The sequence below is a fragment of the Synchiropus splendidus genome, chromosome 17 (assembly GCF_027744825.2).
Source record: "Synchiropus splendidus isolate RoL2022-P1 chromosome 17, RoL_Sspl_1.0, whole genome shotgun sequence".
NCBI lineage: Eukaryota > Metazoa > Chordata > Actinopteri > Syngnathiformes > Callionymidae > Synchiropus > Synchiropus splendidus.
The window spans coordinates 20,651,604-20,670,517 of NC_071350.1; the positions used below are offsets into that span (position 1 = coordinate 20,651,604).

General features: G+C 47.8%; 2 protein-coding genes across 3 annotated transcripts in view; one reads left to right on the top strand and one right to left on the bottom strand.

Annotated features, from left to right (window-relative positions):
• Window positions 1-33: 33 nt before the first annotated feature.
• Window positions 34-5,975, bottom strand: ufm1 (ubiquitin-fold modifier 1). Of its 2 annotated transcripts, none has more exons than XM_053846960.1 (7): window positions 5,817-5,975; window positions 5,452-5,544; window positions 5,305-5,361; window positions 4,716-4,773; window positions 3,507-3,546; window positions 2,398-2,430; window positions 34-1,753 (listed from the first exon to the last, which is right to left on the bottom strand). In XM_053846960.1, coding segments are annotated over exons 2-7 (264 nt in total). In that variant the 5' UTR covers window positions 5,454-5,544; window positions 5,817-5,975; the 3' UTR covers window positions 34-1,679. The 2 variants fall into 2 exon arrangements, with proteins under 2 accessions (XP_053702935.1, XP_053702936.1); XM_053846961.1 differs by having other exon boundaries at window positions 5,452-5,515; window positions 5,817-5,970.
• trpc4a (transient receptor potential cation channel, subfamily C, member 4a) overlaps window positions 5,671-18,914 on the top strand; it is a 31,207-nt gene continuing 17,963 nt past the window's right edge. The window contains exons 1-4 of the mRNA XM_053846952.1: window positions 5,671-9,631; window positions 9,728-9,861; window positions 11,971-12,157; window positions 15,623-15,975. The gene's annotated coding sequence lies outside the window, so the exon portion shown is untranslated. The remainder of the gene's footprint in view (window positions 9,632-9,727; window positions 9,862-11,970; window positions 12,158-15,622; window positions 15,976-18,914) is intronic.

The window sequence follows — 18,914 nt, forward strand, 5'->3', positions numbered from 1 at the left end:
CAGGCGCATCGTTTCCCTCTGGCGAGCGTGAACACAGCTGTAGTAACACGTGTACCGTTCACTCGCGAGCGACAGGCGAGACACTGGAGTGACCCAGAGCCGTCTGGGCCGTCTGCGCCGGTTGGTGACCGCGGTCAAGTGAGCCGCGACCCGGCCCCTCCGAAGCGGCGGGAGGTCTAAAGGTCAGCAGAGCAGTGGTAGTGGGGTCAGAGGCTCACTGGACCGTCAGCCAAGGTCGGGTCAACCAAGTCGGTGTGGTCACGCCCTAGGTTTCTCATTCAGCGCAGAATGTGCGAGTACACTGTTCAGCAGGTATAGATTCCATGATATGGACTTTAAGTCGGCCAGGTTTCAAAAATGGCGTTTCCTAAAGGTTAAACAACACATTTTAAAAACACTTGTTAGATACATACTCGAAGTTGGAAAGCGCTCAGTAAAATGACACTGCAGTGTCCGCAGCAGCTCAAGGCTTCCACACCTTTTACCTGGCACCTCTTTCATGCCGTCCTGTCCGCGCGTCTGCTGATCTGGACGCCGAGGCCGCATGACAAACATGGTTAGCCAGACGAATCTTTCTCGTTGCCCCGACCATGAATGTCAATGAGGTGAGATTAACGCCAGATATTCCAGCCGCCTGAGTCGATTGGTCGGATTGGAATGAAAATGGACGCGCGATGTGCGAGTGACGCTTCTGTCATGAACTCACTCCAACGCCAAAGAAAAACAGGCCATTCCTGCGTCACGACGGCGCGACTCCTCTTCGGTCCTCATCGCAACACGAGGGTCGCAGGTTTCAATTTCCAGAGCTACACTCCCGGTGACGACGCCCGGACCGACTCAAATGAAAAGACATGAGAAAATCCATTGGAGTTGCCACCAACCCCCAACCTGGTCCCCTCAGACGAGGCGGCACCCAACCGTTGACTGGAGGCTTCAGGCGTCCACCGCTCTGCAGCGTCTCCCCCTCGCTCACAGAAACAGAGCTGCTGGAACAGAAGACCGTCTTAGTGGTGATAAACACACTCATCATCGTGTTTCACACACCAAACAACGGGATCATGTCCACGACGTTGAACGAGTTCCCCAACACGTCTGCGCGTCACGTTTTCAAAATCCAAGTGCAACAGAAAACAGACAGAGAGCAGCAAAAGAGCCAATAGTGGCACTGATAGTTCAGTGAACACAAACGCACACGAGTCACAGTGTTTATTCACATCTGCAGTGATACACAGCACTCGGGGTATCGAGAGTCCCACCATTTAGATGTGAACAAATTGGAACCACCAAAGGCAAAGCAGCACCTGACGATGAACTGCCATTGTGAAAATTTCATCCTGGTCAAAGCTGTTGGGTCCTGGAGGTATTTCTGCTCGTATATTTGAAAGGTATCGAAATAAAGAGGAAAATCTGAATGAAAAAAACGGGAGTTTGAGACCAAACTTGGAGAAATGAGCCACCGTCCAGCACTTCTCTGAATGGTTTAATAGTGAAGGCAGGAGATTTTTCACTGAGAGATGCAAGCGAGCAAATATGAAGCAGCACGTCAGAGCCGGGGTTTAAATATAGAGCCTGGTGTGAGTCAAGACGAAGAGGACAGAGGCCGAGGAGCTTCCCGGGTCTCCAGGACGACACCAGTCTGCAGCGTGAGTCACTACTGCTGTCAGCCAGGACCATGGGCTTCAGTCTCCACTTCCTCCCACTCTGTCTCTGGGAATGAGGCGAAGCTCCGAGCCGTATTTCAGAAACACGTTTCCTACAACACAGAACAGCAGCAGCTGACACAGAGGACTGGAGCTCAGTGGCCGAGCGGCTGGTCCACTGTGGTGGACTGTGATGTCATTGGAAGTCAGGATGCACAGTAACCAGATCCATCTGCCTCAGTACTGCCAACGAACGCTGCACTTTCATCCCCAGACAGCGCCCATAACAGCGTCTCTCACACACACACACGAGGCGAAAGGTCATGAGAGGAGGGCGAGGCGCTTCAGGCCCAGCCACTGCTGCTGCCATGGTCTTCAGATAAGCGAAGCAGGACTCGACAGCGGCACGGGTTTGAGAGGCCACAACAAAATCACTGCCCATCTTAAAAACATTTCTGATCATGGACACTCTTCAGGACAGTCACTCAAGTCACACAGCAGCGAGGCTGCAAACACTGAGACTCCAGAAGTCTTTTCTGAGTGGAGTACAACCTGATGTCGAGACTTTTCAACAGACTCATTTGTGGAAGAACCATGGCGAGTCACCGCAGGTCCTTTTCTGCTACCGTGACACCACATGTGATACGTAAACAAATGGACTTTTCATTGCAATGATCTGCAGAATGAACGGAGTGGAGGAACCATGCTTGCGTGGTTTGGTAGCAGGAGTCCAAGCTGCTGACATCAGCACACTCACCTGCAGTCTGGGCGGGATTGATTCCTATTCCATCTGAAGGGGATTGCAAGAAAGAGAGAGAGAGAGGTTGTGTTTAGGAAATTGTTATGCAAATGAGGAGCCCAGAAGCGAGAACAATCATTTCCGACAGTGTTGGCTCCTCTATAATGGTGCTGCCCTGCACCACCTCCTCAGGATTCTCAATGAATTGCAGTTTAATGGTAGAATATTCACTACAAGAAGCCACGTTTTTCAGTGTGAATGAATGTGGTATGTTACTGGACCAAATGATGGAGCCATACGTCCATTTAAACAACAGAATATGGTTTCTTCTGCATCAGTCTGACGACAGCACAATAAACCTCCATGGTGTCTATAGTCAAGTCTTTATCTGACCTGATTTAGACTAGAGCTCTTTTCATGTCTTGGAAATGTTTGTCCATCCAGAGTGGTGGAAACCCTGGACATTGTGGAGTGAGAAACCTCCCTGAACCAAAGCCAACAGCTGCTTTGGTTCAGGGAGGATTCCTCCATGTTTGTTGTTGTTGTTCTCATCCCAGCTGCATCAGTGGCATCAGTGGAGCAGGAACTCCTGCGCTGACAAAGGTGCCCTGCTGTCTGCAGAGCAGACACTGTTCAGTTCAATTCAATGAAATTATTGAAAATGTTTGTAATTGGCTGATTTCAGCATGATCAGTCATTGCCGATCACAACAACCAATCACGTGTGACAGTTGGCGTTCGTCCGCCACCCGAGTCTGAAACTGTTGAAAACATCCAGAGTGGAAACTTTGATCACTGCAGTGCTCTCTGTCTCAGAGTCCTGCTACAGTCTGTCAATATGTCACGGACACAGCACCGTCTCTAGAGACTCACCTGCCACGTCGCACATCAAATGTTCTTCTGTTGTTTTTCTATTTTTGACTCCTTCAAGAGGAATATAAAAACACGTCATGTTTTCATGAGTCAAGGACTCATCATGGAAGGTCTCATCATTTGGGTGACAAATTAAATGTCAATCCATGTGATGGGCAGCAAAACCCTGATCGGAGCCTCCCTCATATACACACACAACCACTCATTCTTACGTTGTCATTTACAGAGCACACGACACTGCACACGGGAACTCACCATTTGTTATGATTGCACTGGTGGCAGCTGGCACTTTAAACTGTAAAAGAAATGGATCAAATGAAAACAGTATTATTTGTATTCCATTCATCAACTATTCTGTTGTGTTTATGGCCCTTTCGAAATAACACAGGCAGCACAAAGATTTCGGGCTCAGTTTGCCAACTGTGGAGTCAGAGCTCCACAGTCAAGGAAGTGCAGCGGGGACAACACTGGCCTGTCAGTCATGCGCATTGTTGATGTGCGCCCCAAATGATCTTCACGCAGCATCATTACTAGTCAGTAGCTAAAGTTAGTGAACTGTTTTGCCGGTTAAACCGCAGTACTGGATCTTTCTAGCAAGCCCCTGACAGGCAAGCAGTCATCAACCACAACCTTGTGAGTGATCTATTCCCCAGGACAAATAAAGGACATCTCATCTAATCCAATGGTTTCACCTCCCACCTCTTCACCAATGTGTGTGGCCCATGTCAGCGGTGTGTAAAACGAATGAATGGCGCGAGGGAAAAGAAAACCACTGAAAAAGAAAACCGTGTGGTGCAAGACATTTCTTATAGGAGGGGAAAGACCCAGCAGACATGAATTCATGAAGCAGAATTTGATTTGTTCAGTTTTTCACCATTTACTTTCACATTAAAAAAAAAAAAGTCTACTTATATCCCTTACCCAGTTTGGCCCTCATTACCTCCCCCTGAACACATACCAAGACATAGACAAGTGTAAAAATAAGTAACTGATATACCAACTCATATGATAACTTATGTTACTTATAAGTAAATTATATGAGTGAATTTTTTTAAAACAAAATATTCAAGACCCCTGAGCTCGAACGACAATTCCATTTCCTCCACACACAGATGACTATGACATAATATGGATTTACATATTTCAATATTAAAGGCGATATATAATTTGATCACACTATTTAATGTACAACAATGCACTAAAATTGATAGGAACCAGACCACAAAAGTGTCCTACCCACAGTACCAACACCAGCAGGTCCAGCTAGAAGCTCCTCACTCTGGTTGTCACTCCAATAGGCAACACGCACGCACGCACGCGCACACGCACGCACGCACGCACGCACGCACGCACACACGCACGCACACACACACACACACACACACACACACACACACACACACACACACACACACACACACGTTTAAAAAGTGAAGGAGTTATGAAAGATCCAGAGGGCCTCACCTCTTCAGCAGCAAACTTCAGCACAGCTGTGAATGGTGTGCTGTCTGGCACACTCAGTCTGTGAGAAAACAAACAAGATCACAACTTCAGAGTGGACTGGCTCGGACAGATTGAAGTGAATATTGGACAACTTTTCATGGTCCTTCTTACGGATCAGGTGCGATTATTTATATGATGGGTTCAAGGTCTTGATCATTTAGTGACACCACTCAAAGCAACACCTGCCATCAGGCCAGACCCCATTTATCTGCAATGAAACACAGCTAACCATTGATGCGGTTGGCCAAAAGTGACCGTGTATTTGGAAGGGTTCGGGAGAGCGTCCAACTTCATGGTTCCTCAGCTCAATATTTGGAGAGGTTGGACAGTCGTCAAAGTGTCTGGCCGGAGAAAAAGCTTTGATATTCTCGTGCTTTAACTCAGTGAAAGAAAGCGGACAGAAGCTTTGACTCACATCACCATGGGACCGTACAAAACAAAGACTGAATAACGCTGATAGGAAGAGGAAGTGGAGGAACCGTGGGCAGAACCTGACAGCCCAAGTGTCTCTTATTGGCGGCCCAGAAGAGCCGCGCGTCATTGCACTCACACTTTGTACGGCAGCCGGGGGTCTGACGTCAGCGTGATTTTAAACGTCACCTTCGACCTGAAAGAGCAGAGGGAATAAACATTGGTTCCGCGTCATCGCGTCGCTGCATGTTATGATGAAGAAACGCACAGATACTCTGAAACTCACATGTTTACCGAGAGGATGCTCCAGCTGCACTCGACACACCGACACCCGGAAGATGGAAGGACCCCTACATACACGTCATCGTCAGGCTAGTGTCTATAGCAAAACATGTATCGACAATTACGTGGTTATTTAGAGTCAAATGAACTATCTATCAGGATTAAAACATCTTGGCATAAACACGGGTCACAAACCTTCACAATTAAAAGTATAAGCCCGAGGAATTATAAACAGGCATTATTTTTCGACAGCCTTTTACCGTAAATGACAATAGTATGGCGCACATGTTTAGGAGCAGCGGTTCTACGCGCGCGCACACATGCACGCTTGTTTTTCTACCCTTGCGGGGATACAAACCAACGGCTCACCTTAACCAGGACTCAGAACCAAACTCCAACCTAAGTATAATGACAGAATGTGATTCTGTCTGCACGCAGGTCTCCCCCGTGTTCTTCTCTCGAGAGCCTGCGGACCGAAGACACGCCTCCATGATGCACGGTCCAACGTTCGAGACTGGAACACACACCCGCTGTTTGAAAGGTTGAAACCATGCGACTCATGCAGCCACTTGAACACCGTTTTGTTGTGATTACTGGCATGTCTGTTTATTCCTAATCATTGTCTCACCTTGTTTATCAGCACAGTCCACGAATGAAAGAGCACACGTTTTGTTGTGTTCCGTTTCCCTCGTACTTTTATTTTGTTATTTCCGTTTTTGTGTGTTTCCGTTTCCTTGTTTCTCTTCCAGCTTCCCGGCAACACGGCTGGCCTCGATCAGCTAATATGCATTCTTGTCTTGGACGTCTTCTTCATCATCATCATCGTATCATTCTTGGACGTCTTCATCTTCATCATCATCGTATCATTCTTGGACGTCTTCATCTTCATCATCATCGTATCATTCTTGGACGTCTTCTTCATCATCATCATCGTATCATTCTTGGACGTCTTCTTCATCATCATCATCGTATCATTCTTGGACGTCTTCATCTTCATCATCATCGTATCATTCTTGGACGTCTTCATCTTCATCATCATCGTATCATTCTTGGACGTCTTCTTCATCATCATCATCGTATCATTCTTGGACGTCTTCATCTTCATCATCATCGTATCATTCTTGGACGTCTTCATCTTCATCATCATCGTATCATTCTTGGACGTCTTCATATTCATCATCATCGTATCGTTCTTGGACGTCTTCATCATCATCATCGTATCATTCTTGGACGTCTTCTTCATCATCATCATCGTATCATTCTTGGACGTCTTCATCATCATCATCATCGTATCATTCTTGGACGTCTTCTTCATCATCATCATCGTATCATTCTTGGACGTCTTCTTCATCATCATCATCGTATCATTCTTGGACGTCTTCATCTTCATCATCATCGTATCATTCTTGGACGTCTTCATCTTCATCATCATCGTATCATTCTTGGACGTCTTCATATTCATCATCATCGTATCGTTCTTGGACGTCTTCATCATCATCATCGTATCATTCTTGGACGTCTTCTTCATCATCATCATCGTATCATTCTTGGACGTCTTCATCATCATCATCATCATCGTATCATTCTTGGACGTCTTCTTCATCATCATCATCGTATCATTCTTGGACGTCTTCTTCATCATCATCATCGTATCATTCTTGGACATCTTTGTCATCATCATCATCACGTCCGCTGCAATAACCTGCGCAGAGGAGTTCAGTCAGTCCATGACATTAAACTGCAGTGATAGCTCATGTTTCAGCCGCATCGTTTACAGTTACCTTCTCTTCAAACAAAGGCTGAAAAAGCCTTTGAATCTGCATGAACCATCAGTCAAGATGCTGTGATTCACTCGAGCATTTAGCCGAGAAGAAGGTGGTTCCCCTGTCCTCCGGACTAAATGAGTGTCAGGTGTCAACGATAGAAGGTGGAGGGAGGACAAAGCTAAAGTCAAGTGAAGTGTGAGCTCAGAGAATCGTAATGGAGCCATTGGAGCATATCTGATGAATGGAAATCAGATCTTCTCATGAGAGCGTGTCAAAGGTTTATGCTGTTGCATCCGCGGTGAGGAGCCACAACGTCACAGACACAGAGTGGAGAGGCACAAACACACTCCAGTGGTGTCGTCTACATTGTAATGCTCCCATTATTGTCCTCCTGGTACACAGGATGAGCTTTAGTGGTAAAGAGTCCAGCAGAAGGATGGAGAGAAAATCCAATCCAAGGCTCCACTTTATCTGACTCTTTGATTCCAGAAGCATCAGGAGAGGATGTCTTGTATCTGATTTGGCTCCGGTTACCCACAGACGCTCTTCTATAATGCTCTAATGATGTTAGAAAACCAGATCAAGTTGTTTATGCCTCATTTAGGCTTCGCAACAAACAGAGATGCTTCCTGTTACGCCGCGGTTTTCCCATCTCAGCGGGCCCAAAACCACCACAACTGACTGGAGAGACGCTGCTGTTGAGTTTTAGGACCATTCAGAAAACTGGACTGAACAAATGTATATGTTGCTTGATGCTTACTCTTTAAAACTATCCAGATTGTTGTCTAACTCACACCAAACAGACAATAAACATCCAGATGATACAATTTTCCTCCAGATTTCTAACATGGATTGATTGAATTGGAACTGAAAATGAACAAACTCACAAAACCAAACAACAATACGTGAAGGCGGCACTGATCCTGATCCTCTGATTGATGCTTTCTATTCATCACCTTCCCTTGTTCCCTTTAGTTGACTGATTTCAACTATTTCACTGTCTTCACCCAAGAGCCTGGCCACACCAAAGACCGGCTCCAGCAGAACCAAGTGAGACTCCACCTCTGAACTAACACAGCTCCACGGCAGGGAAGAACCAAACTGTACGAAGAAGTGACCAAAATGAGTCTTCAGTCTCACCCAGAGATGCCGTGAGGAACACGCTGCACAGAACAGTCGCTCAGTTGGTCCAGGTCCATCAAGGCATGGTAAACAGGAATCAAAAACAGGAGAAAGTCAGACACGATTTGAAGTGATAAAATAATGGAGCAGTGTGTGCTCTGCAGACAGCAGGGCACCTTTGTCAGCGCAGGAGTTCCTGCTCCACTGATGCCACTGATGCAGCTGGGATGAGAACAACAACAACAAACATGGAGGAATCCTCCCTGAACCAAAGCAGCTGTTGGCTTTGGTTCAGGGAGGTTTCTCACTCCACAATGTCCAGGGTTTCCACCACTCTGGATGGACAAACATTTCCAAGACATGAAAAGAGCTCTAGTCTAAATCAGGTCAGATAAAGACTTGACTAGAGACACCATGGAGGTTTATTGTGCTGTCGTCAGACTGATGCAGAAGAAACAATATTCTGTTGTTTAAATGGACGTATGGCTCCATCATTTGGTCCAGTAACATACCACCTTCATTCACAGTGAAAAACGTGACAAAGGTTCTCATTCCATTAAACTACATTCATTAATCACAAATTGTCTAATTAATTCGATTATTTTTTAATCAAATTCCTAATATAGACCTGTATAGAGTATTAGAAGCTATGTGTTGTTACCAATGGAAGCTAAAGCTTTCCCAAAAGCATCCAGCACCCTGTATAATGTTTTCAATGACGTGCAAAAGCTTGGCTCCGAAATCATGGAATCCATGTCTAAAATGCATCCCATCAATATTAACGAGCTAATGAACAAGACGTGCCTTTAAGCCTGCAGAGTGGAGGATGTTTCAATTGAAAGCCAAGGATGATCAGGCATGAAGACAGACATAATGGACGACCCTGGCTCGGGACCGAGAAGACCGTCAGCAGTGTGCGACCTTCAAACGTCGGAGGTGAGAAGCAGAGTGGACCTTTGAATCCACACGACGGAGCCACCATGCCAAGCCATTCTGCTGCCAGACTGGGAGGAATGTTATTCTGGCGTTCTTCAGAAGCTTTTATAAATCTGCGAGTCACAGCTGGCTTTCATTTTCACAGAAAGTCTTTCTCTGTCGGGCGTGTTGTGTGCCCTTTCGAAGCAGACTCCCGGTCTGGAGCTGATACAGAGAGTGAAGATGTGGGTGTGTGGTTAAATGCTGTGACATTCACCCCTCAACCCCTGGGGTCTCCCCATTCGCGCTCCCTCTCGAAGCTCACCAACTGCTTTTTCACACTTGCTATCAGTTGCTCACCCCTTTCAACCGTTTCTGCCAGTGAGTGCATGAGCCTGCATTATCTGCAAACTATTATGTTGTGATTTGCATCTACAGCACGAATACCAACCATTTTTAATTCTGCCTGTATTTCAGGAGTAGATTGTTCCTATCGGCCCAGAGGACTGGATGGAGTCAACTGCTGTGTTCGACGGTGTCATTTGCAAGTGGGAGGACAAGGGTTGTGAAAAGAGACTGCGAAATGGCACCAGCTCTTTGACTCATCTCTGGTATGTTTGAGGCCATGTCTGCGACGGTGTGCAGACCGTCAGTTACACCTGATTTACAAAGACTGGATCTCATGTTAAATCAATGTAGCTACACCTTTTCATGATGAGTATTTGGGCCGCCTGCCTTAACCCTCGCCCCTCACCTCTGAATTTCTTCTATGTGACGCGCCGCGCACATTGCCAGGAAATGGTGCGGAAGATGTGATGTGATGAGCTGATGCGTCACCGTGCAACGTGGCTGATGTCTGCGTCCGTACGGGACGTCCGCTGTGAATGTGTTGCAAACAAAATGGTGACGTTTAGATGAGGGAATTTGAGTTGCATGGACTGCAGTATGGTGACAAGGGAAGACACCCAAGCAAATGGAAGCCACTCAGTGAGACTGTGGAGAGCACGTCTGAAAATGACAGGATTGCTAAAGTCATGAAAGATGACAACGCTGAGTGACATCAACAACAAGAACAAACATACGTACATATAACACTACCGTCATTTCCGGACCATAAGCCGGCCAGAGCCCGGCGCGGCTAATATATGGGTTTTTACAGGCGGAAATCAGATGAAATCAGAGGTGAAATCCATTAAATCACAGGCTTTTTATTGACCCTTAAAGTGCTCAAAAGGCGCTGTTTTCACCCGCGTGTCCTGGAGGTCTGGAATCCAGAAGCAGCCGCTGAGACCGGCAGTGGTGTTGTAACTTTGGGCACGCGGGTGAAAACAACACACATTTTGCGGGTGATGTTATGTGTCGTTTGTTGTGCGTGCTTTTATTTTCCTACTTCCGCTGTGTGTGTTACCTCTTCCTGCGTTTCCTCCAGCGTCCCGAGCAACGCGGCTGGCAGGAATCTTCTAATCAGCTCTCCATGGATATCTACACCTGGATGCCAGCTCGCGTCACCAGATGGTTGCTTCGCGTCCTCACAGTAAAACTCCTTTCTCTCGTGCTTCCTGGTTATTCCAATTCTGTGCGTGCTTGACTTTATTTCAGATGCCTCTTTAGTTTACTCTCGTTACTCCGTTTTTTCCCTTTGTTTGCGTGAGTGTCTGTTAAAACTCACCTTTTTTGTTTCTCTGCATTATAGTTATTCCTTTTGTGTGTGTGTGCGTGCGTGTGAGTGAGTAGTTCCACCACCAAGCGCTTTCTCTTATTTGGGCCTCGTGAGTAAACTCTGAGTGCGTTTCCGTTGTCCCTCTTAGTCAGGCTTGTTTCCTGCTCGCTGCCCCTGTTTGTGTTCCTGGTGCTGACGCCCTTGGTTCATCGTTCCGGTTTGTCTCTTGTGTTTATATTGTGTTACTCTCGCTTTCCAGAGTCTCCTGTCAAACCCGCATCAATTCAGCTACTGGGTCTGATCCCTAAGACAGTCATGACAAGTGAGACGCTGTCTCCAGACAAAGTGTGTTCCGACGTGTCTCTCTCACTGTGTTCAACGTGTTGTGAGAGCAGCGTGGAGCGCAGCTATTTCCTTTCCTTCAGCCAGTGTCCACAGCGCAGACAGCACCACTGCACCTCAGGCTTCTCTATGAACTTAATTTTGATATAAATGTAGTGGGAGTGGCTAATATTCCGCTGCGCCCTATAGTCCGGAACTCACGGTAAATGTAAATACTGTGCCAGTGTTTCACTTGTTGAATTGGATCATCATATGACATTAAAAATAAATGCCAGTTAATCCCCCATCCTCAGCTCCGGTCCCCATGAGGACACCTATCCAGGGTACTGAAATGAACTTCAGTAAAAAACAGTGACATGCATGCGAGCTTGTTTAGTATGACTGGGGATTCCGTTGAGTTGCAGGCTGCTCAACATGCCACCAACGAGGAGCTAAAATGTTGTAAAAAGGACAGGAAATTTAAATACGCTGACGGATGGGCACCGTTCGATTTTGGAAATGCCACATGAGCAGATCAGATAGAGAGATGGAGATCCATAGAGCTTCAGTGGACCTTCGATGGAAAGTGAAGCGGAGATGACAAGTCTCTTGGATCCATGCAGTGGTGCCGAGAGGCCCAACTCTTCCCTGCCGCTTCCCTTAATGTGCTGTTAGGAAGGACACGATCAATGCGCTTGGTGCTAATCATTGGATTTCACAGTTTTTTTCTTTCCTGCAGATTAAAGGGGGAGGAAAACCTCTGACATGCCTTCCATCATGCCGCTGGCCTTGCACCGTGGTTGTCTCCTGCACTCATCAGGCTCAACAACACGAGGAATAGGTCACTGAGGCTCATTACTACAAACCTCAGTGGGCTGCAGCCGAGGCTGGCGTGGAGGCTGGCGTGGAGCCGTGCGCGCCTGCGGGTGAGCCTCATCGTTCACAGTCAGGTGACATCACAGCCATGCCTAATGCACAGGTCGTATTCAGACGGTGGCCGTGAAATGAAATTCAAACTGGCTTCGATGGGAAAACATTTGGACATCCATCATGGGCTTCCTCAGCACTCGCCGTTGACTACATCTCTGCAGCATGTTTTCAAATGTTATCTTTTCTTTCATGTGCATTTTACGTCCGATTTCAATTGACCTGTGGGAAGCAAATGCTACTGTGTTGTTTCTGACACGAGTGACCGCGGACCATCACGCGAGTCACAGGTCCCTGAGACGGTAACAGCTGGGGAAAAGGTTGGGATTTTGCCACGAGCAAAGCTGCTGCTGCCTTGGACAGATGCGATTGTCGAGGTCAGAGACCTCAAACAAGCAAGAGATAACACAAAGCCTCAGCTGTCACTGACAGCAAATCAGAACATGTTGAGAAAGCATTTGTCACGGAGCTGCTGAGAATAAGTTGAATCAGTTCCATGGCAGACAATCCCTGCCGGGGCTAAAGGGGCTGCTAAGATTGCACCTTGGACAGGTTGGCATCCTCTACCAAAGCTCTTCTTCTGATTGTCATTATCGTTCGAGGTGGAGAAAAGTGCTCCACCTTTCTCAGGCAGAGAAAAAAGGCCTGCTAATAAGTGGCAGCTGGGAGTGAGGCTAGTTTCATCCTCCGTCACAGGACTCTCAGCAGGGTGGAGGTGAAGCCGTACGAACCACTGTGGAATTTAGGACAGTTCGTCCTGCAGAGCAGCTCCAGCGCTCCTCTTCAGTCCTGACTGAAATATGCACCACTTAACCTAACACGTGTACCACAGACGAAAAAACATTGGCAAAATAAGAAAATGGACAAAACAACAATTCTCCGTTACTTGCACTTAACCACCTGTTTTTTTAATCAGTGTCCAGCCAGGGGTCTGAACTGTTGCAGTAAATCTACAACAAAATACAGGCACGCAAAAAAAAAGATCTGCAAGGTGGAGCAGAGGCCCACGCCTGGCTCTCCCTGAGGGCTAAGTGGCTCACGCATGTGATAAGTGAGAATCTGTCATGCACGCACACAGACATGCCACCAAAGCGCAACACACAGCAACACAATAGGCTGGATAAGCTCCAGGGAGCAGTAGCCTTAGCAACCGGAGTCACTGCTCCACTCAGCCTCACTGTCACACTCTCAGCAGCTCATTTTCCAACGGAAATCCCTTCAACACAATTGTAGTGAAGGGATAAAATCAATGGTTGTTGAAAAAATGAAGGGAGATGGCGGGAAATGTCTTTGGATGGCGGCGATGAGAGCCTGCAGCGGCACCAGGCTCTGGTGTTGAGGCTGGAACCGCGCGAAAGTGGGGTGGTGAAAGGACTCTGGGGTGTAATTGGATCTGAATTCAAACCCTCGTTCACTTGTTACTGTCAGAATGCACCTTGATACAGAGAAGACTGGCCATCACTTGTGTGTGTGTTTGGAACTGCAGCGACTGTCCACCTTTGAATAAGCTGAATTCAAACAGATGCGCCAGAGTGAAACAAGTCAGTCTGATGAGCCGACCTTTCTTTGTGTCATCCGTTACACTTATATTAGGCCGATTCAAACAGTGCCATTCCAGGATCTGAGTCTTCATGAGTCTCTGGGGGGAGGAGGGAACACTGTTACCACGGGGTTCCCCCAAAAGCTGCAGCGACATGACATGGCATCTGCAGGTTACATAACCATCCAAGGAAAGGCTCTGATTTGCTGTGTGGCAGTGCAGCCCTCCTATTTGGGGGTAGATACATTGGTTACTATGGAGATGAACCTTTAAGGAAACACCTTTGGAACAGAGATCATACTCTTTGTTGAGCCTTCACGTGGTCATTTCAAGAGGGACAGAGAGGAAAGAGATGGAGGACAGTCGTAAGAAAGGGTGTTGAATGAGGACGTCGCCATCCACCAAAGGGTTTCAGCTAATGCACAGAGCTGGCGAAGCTCCTTGCTATACTATATAAAACACCATGTAGCTCGCCCAAGCACTACTTTGGAGAAACGGCCTGGATAAAAAAGACGAAGTATCAAGGACCAATACGCTTGCCGTGGTCTGCCTCAGCGTCACACGACCATTACTGCTCGCATTACTACTACCACCGACTGCTTTTGAAAGACATGCTGACATGACAAGCGCTTCTGAACGTCTGCCTCGCGACGCCTGCTGCGCTCACTGCTACTCAGCTTCTGCTGAGCATGGCACGATGAGGCGCCCCCTGTTGGCAGGGAAGATGGGGAGGACTGTAGGGACGATACAGGGATCAAGTGGCTGAAGGCGCATCTTAAAGCAGAGGTCTGCACTAGTTGGCTTTCATGCTGAGAAAGAGCACCACAGACCTGTTTGGCCTGACGTTGCTCGTAGAGAAGGTGTCTTCGGTCCAGAGAACAGGAAGTGTGGTCCTGTATGAGGAAGTCAGGAGCATCAGAGAGGAATGTGAGGGTTCTGCAGGACGGGCAGGTGAACCCTGTGGTGATCTGCAGTGACAGAGGCTTTCAAGCTGAGCGTTGTGTTCACTCATTCTGTTGGCTTCTTAGGGTTTGACTTTGATAGTGTTGTGCACCTGCTCTGTCTTGTCGCAGCTGTGCTATTGCTTTGTTCCGCTCCTCGTGTGTGCGTGTTGTTGTTCAGGCTGAGCGGCACGAGTCAAGTCACCTTTGTTCTCCTCCCTTGACAAAAGGCGCTTCCTTTTTGTTGGAGTTATTGTGGATTCAAGTTGGACTGAGTTTTGTCTCCTGCCTCGGCTCCTGCATGTGGGTCCAAGCCTTGGGTGACCATCCTTGAGAGATGAGTCAGTGGCAGAGGTATGAGCTGGAGAGAGAAAGAGAATGAAGCTCAGCAGAGGTCCAGGGAGATGAAGCAGAGAGTGCAGGCCGGGCGGAACAGAGGAGCGCTATCTGCACACCTCCCCTGACGTTTGGTTGGTTTCTGAGACACTTGGCACTTGGAGGTGGAGATGTTTCGTGGGGAGTGACTAGAGAAGACGGGATTAGAAACAATATTTGACCATATCACATAGTGTTGGTGGCACGTTCTCTAATTGTGGACTATTGACGTGTAGAAAATGGCATCAATGATGCTGTCCATAACTGCATTTAGCGGATGGTATCTTGTGAATGTATTATTGACATCCAGATGCTGGTACAAAACATCAAATATCAAATGACATCGCTCCCACTTTCAGTCGTCGCGCCAAGCTGTTGGCTCGCGGCTACAGCCGTCGAGTGTCAATGCCAGCGGGGAGCACCAACAATCGTGCGGCCAGAGCGTCCGCGGCTCCGCTGGCTCCCGTCATCCGTCTCTCCCGCAGAGCGACGCTGCCGCGGAGTGCGCACGCTTCGTCCGCAGACCGCCTGCCGCGCATCTGGCTGCTCACTCTCTCTCCGTCTTCCCTAACGTGCTGTCACTCTCCTCCTTTCCATCACACCAACAGGTGCTCCGACTCCACTGCGCCGAGGATTAGGAGGACCGCGCGTGCCGAGCGCCGGGGGAAACTTGCTTGTTTCCTCCGAGTCCGGGATTTGTTGCGCCGACTGCAGCGCTTGTTTCAGTGCTCGAGAACGAGTCGACGTCGTGATCTGCGGATCCGGATGTGCACTTGCAGCAGCTACCGGTGGGAATTATGCGCACCACACCAAACTAAAGAGGGAGGGAGGAAGAGACGCGTCTGTCAGGAGGAGCACTGCAGCCTTGACACCGGGATCTCTGCTGGAGTTGCGTCGTTGCCTTGACTTGTTCCATTCCTGCCGATGACCAGTGTCCGCAGGACGACTTGATGTGTAGCAGGTAAGCTGCCCGTGCTTCTTTGACACCGTTAGATGAGGAAGACTCCCAGCTGACATGGGGTCCAGAGAGAGAGAGACAGGAGTCCTGGTTTCCAAACATTCTCACTCGAGCGTGGCTACATCGTCTCCTGCGTGAACCGTCGACACAGTCTCCCGAAGAGGGAATGGAGAGGCTGCATTCTCTTATGGTTAGTAAGTGGGTTGAAAACACAAATCAAGAACTTATTCAAGCTGCAGCACTTTGATCCATCGCGATCCCTTTGACCCTGATAAAGCCTCCTGACCTGAAGGCGATCGTATCCACCTGACCTATAGTTTTTACATCGACATTAGCTGAGCATGGAAACTACACATAAGAAGAGTGCATTTCCAATGGTGCCACGCCACAGTCTGAATGGAACACTATTGGTGGCAGGCTGTGATCCTAAAGGCATTGACTCCGAAACCAAACAAGCAAAGTTACTGATCGCACATGCACAAACATGCGGATCAGTTAATGTGAAGTCTAGGAAAAAGAATTGATTCAAACAGGTGGAAGGAGACGGAAGGAGACGGCATGAGGCGGCGTGATCAAACCCTGCTACCCCTGACCGCCAGGTTCATGAACTGGCCAAATACAGTCAAGTAGTCCACTTTGGCTTCGTCACCTTAGTGCTGCAGCCACAGCTTTGATTCAGCGCTGTGTTTGAACCGTGTTACCATTCATGGTGGTTCAAGGATGATATTGAGTCATGTAGAAGGGTAGGATTTGAAAGGATTCCGTGACTTGAAATCCATGCAGCCAAACTGTGAGAAATGACCTGGGTTCACATCTGTTTGATAAAAAGGTGCCACCAGCTCCTGAGAGTCAACGAACAGCACTCAAATATGAAAGAAATAAAGTGCTTACAATGTCACTTTCACCTTTGTTTTTTATTCATACTGTTACGTTGCTGCACTGAAAAATTAAAACGACACTACTTCAGTTATTACAATGCAAACATCAAATTACAGTGCAACATGTCTCCAGGTTAGTGGCAGAAGCTGCTCTTCTTTTGATGAACAATCTACAGAGCACTCATGTTAGCATGGCGACTCACTTGAGCTTAGCGCTTGGTTGACCTTTACCTTTACACATTCAAGCAACAGTGACCTGTTCAGAAGACCTCTGTTCTTGCAAAAGCCAAAATGTTCCCAAACACTGGGCCACAGTCACCATCTTTTCTGGCTCCGCGTGCTGTTTTGTTTACAGCAGGAGTGGAGGTGTCGCCTTATGTGTTTATCATGGGAAAAGTGCCGAAAAACACAGACTTCTATCAAGTTTGAAATGCAATGCGTTATTTGCCACTAGCGCCACCATCCATGAGTTTAAGTTTATATCGATATCTGCCGACCACAGATCAATGTTGTTGGATGGTGAGGATCTTACACCTCTATCGAACATCGATCTGTGCCTGTTCCCTCCACCAGGGAGGTGTTTGTCTGTGGATAAGTGAGCCCTCTGCCCCTGCCTTCTGGGAGCCATCGAGGAGGAGCACTTGTTTGTGCATGTACCTTTGGTTCTTTTGGTCCTGACCTGCTGTACACCCCTGTCCTCATTACCCCTCACTGCAAAGATGCTTCCTCGTGTCAGCTCTGTGCCGAGTCTGAATCAAAAATCCCATTCATGCTTGCTGAAAACGAATGTCGGGCTGACACAGAGAAATGCTGCGGTTTGATGCTGAGAAATGAAGTAACCATGTCCTTGACCCAGCCAGGACAGGATCATCTGCTCCTGGCTTATTTTTGGTGGTGGTCCTCTGCTGTGGGAAGAGGCGGGATCGATATCAGACAAACACCCTTGATCTCAAAGGAGGGGTGGAAACCTTCTGTAATGAAAGCCAGCAATACAGGACGAGACATGCCACAGAAAAGGTTTTCATGATGGATCATTCTGAACTGAGGAATTAGAGGAAATGTGTAGTAAAAGTATGATTGGAAGCGAATATTTCCTTCAGAGTGCAGAGTATGAGTCCGATATTTGCAACTCTTCTGGTTGAAGAAGGGTTCTTACAGTCATTCCTCTCCTAGTGCATCCATCTGTCTCCTTCCTGAACCTGAACCTGAAACAGACTTTGTGGTCCTTCTGTCTCCATGGTGAAAGCAGAACTGGACCCAACGACCTTATTGTGGGTATCAACACTTTCAGCTCAGTCCAGGAAGGTGCAGTTCATGACCCTACTGTGACTGCCTGACCTGCCGTCCACTCCATGGTCTGTTGGGTTGTTCTGAACCACAGTGTGATCCATTGTCGAAGGCTCAGGTGATCCAAAAGGTTTGTGTGGAGTGTAATGTAGGGATGTTCTGATCGACTGGTCACCAATTGTGATCAGCTGATTTCAGTGTGATCGGTGAATGCCGTTCACAACAGCTGGTCAGGTGTGACAGCCGCGCTCTGGTGAAGCCCCGCTGGTGGTGGTGCGTCCGCTCCTCCCTCCTGGCTGCTCACTCAGCAGCAGCACGTCTGCTGTGGAGCTTCTTTCAGTCGCTCATGTCAAGTTAGCATCCTGCAGCACATGCAGGGGACAACGCCACCTGCTGTCTCTCATCAAATGACATGTTTTTCAGTCTGCAGGGTTTTTTTTTCTTCAATTTTTTCCTTCTTGAAGAGGTTTATAAAAACGTGTCTGAAGTCGGAGCAATAAGCAAAGACTCTTGCGGTTGTGATGTTGCTGTGGAAGTAGGTAAGAGCATCAATTCTGATGCTGAATCCATCCACCAGCTCCATCTCTTTTGTTTGAGTTCATGCTGCGTGCAAGTGTTGCTAAACATGACACGCGTTGAACCCTCGCTGTAACGCGGTTCACCTGTGGCGGCTTCCCTGTTTAGCGGATTTATATCAACAGTCTTCGCGGCTCGTCACCCGCCATGTAGAAGGAAGGTCGAAACTATGCAACTGTTGGGTGCCGTTACGGAATGAGT

Excerpts from the sequence above, each read along its gene's own strand:
- ufm1 (XM_053846960.1), bottom strand. Across the intron at positions 4,774-5,304 it reads CCCCGGCTGCCGTACAAAGT|ACTGAGTGTGCCAGACAGCA; the intron begins GTGAGTGCAATG and ends GTTTTCTCACAG. Across the intron at positions 3,547-4,715 it reads TGAAGTTTGCTGCTGAAGAG|TTTAAAGTGCCAGCTGCCAC; the intron begins GTGAGGCCCTCT and ends TTTCTTTTACAG.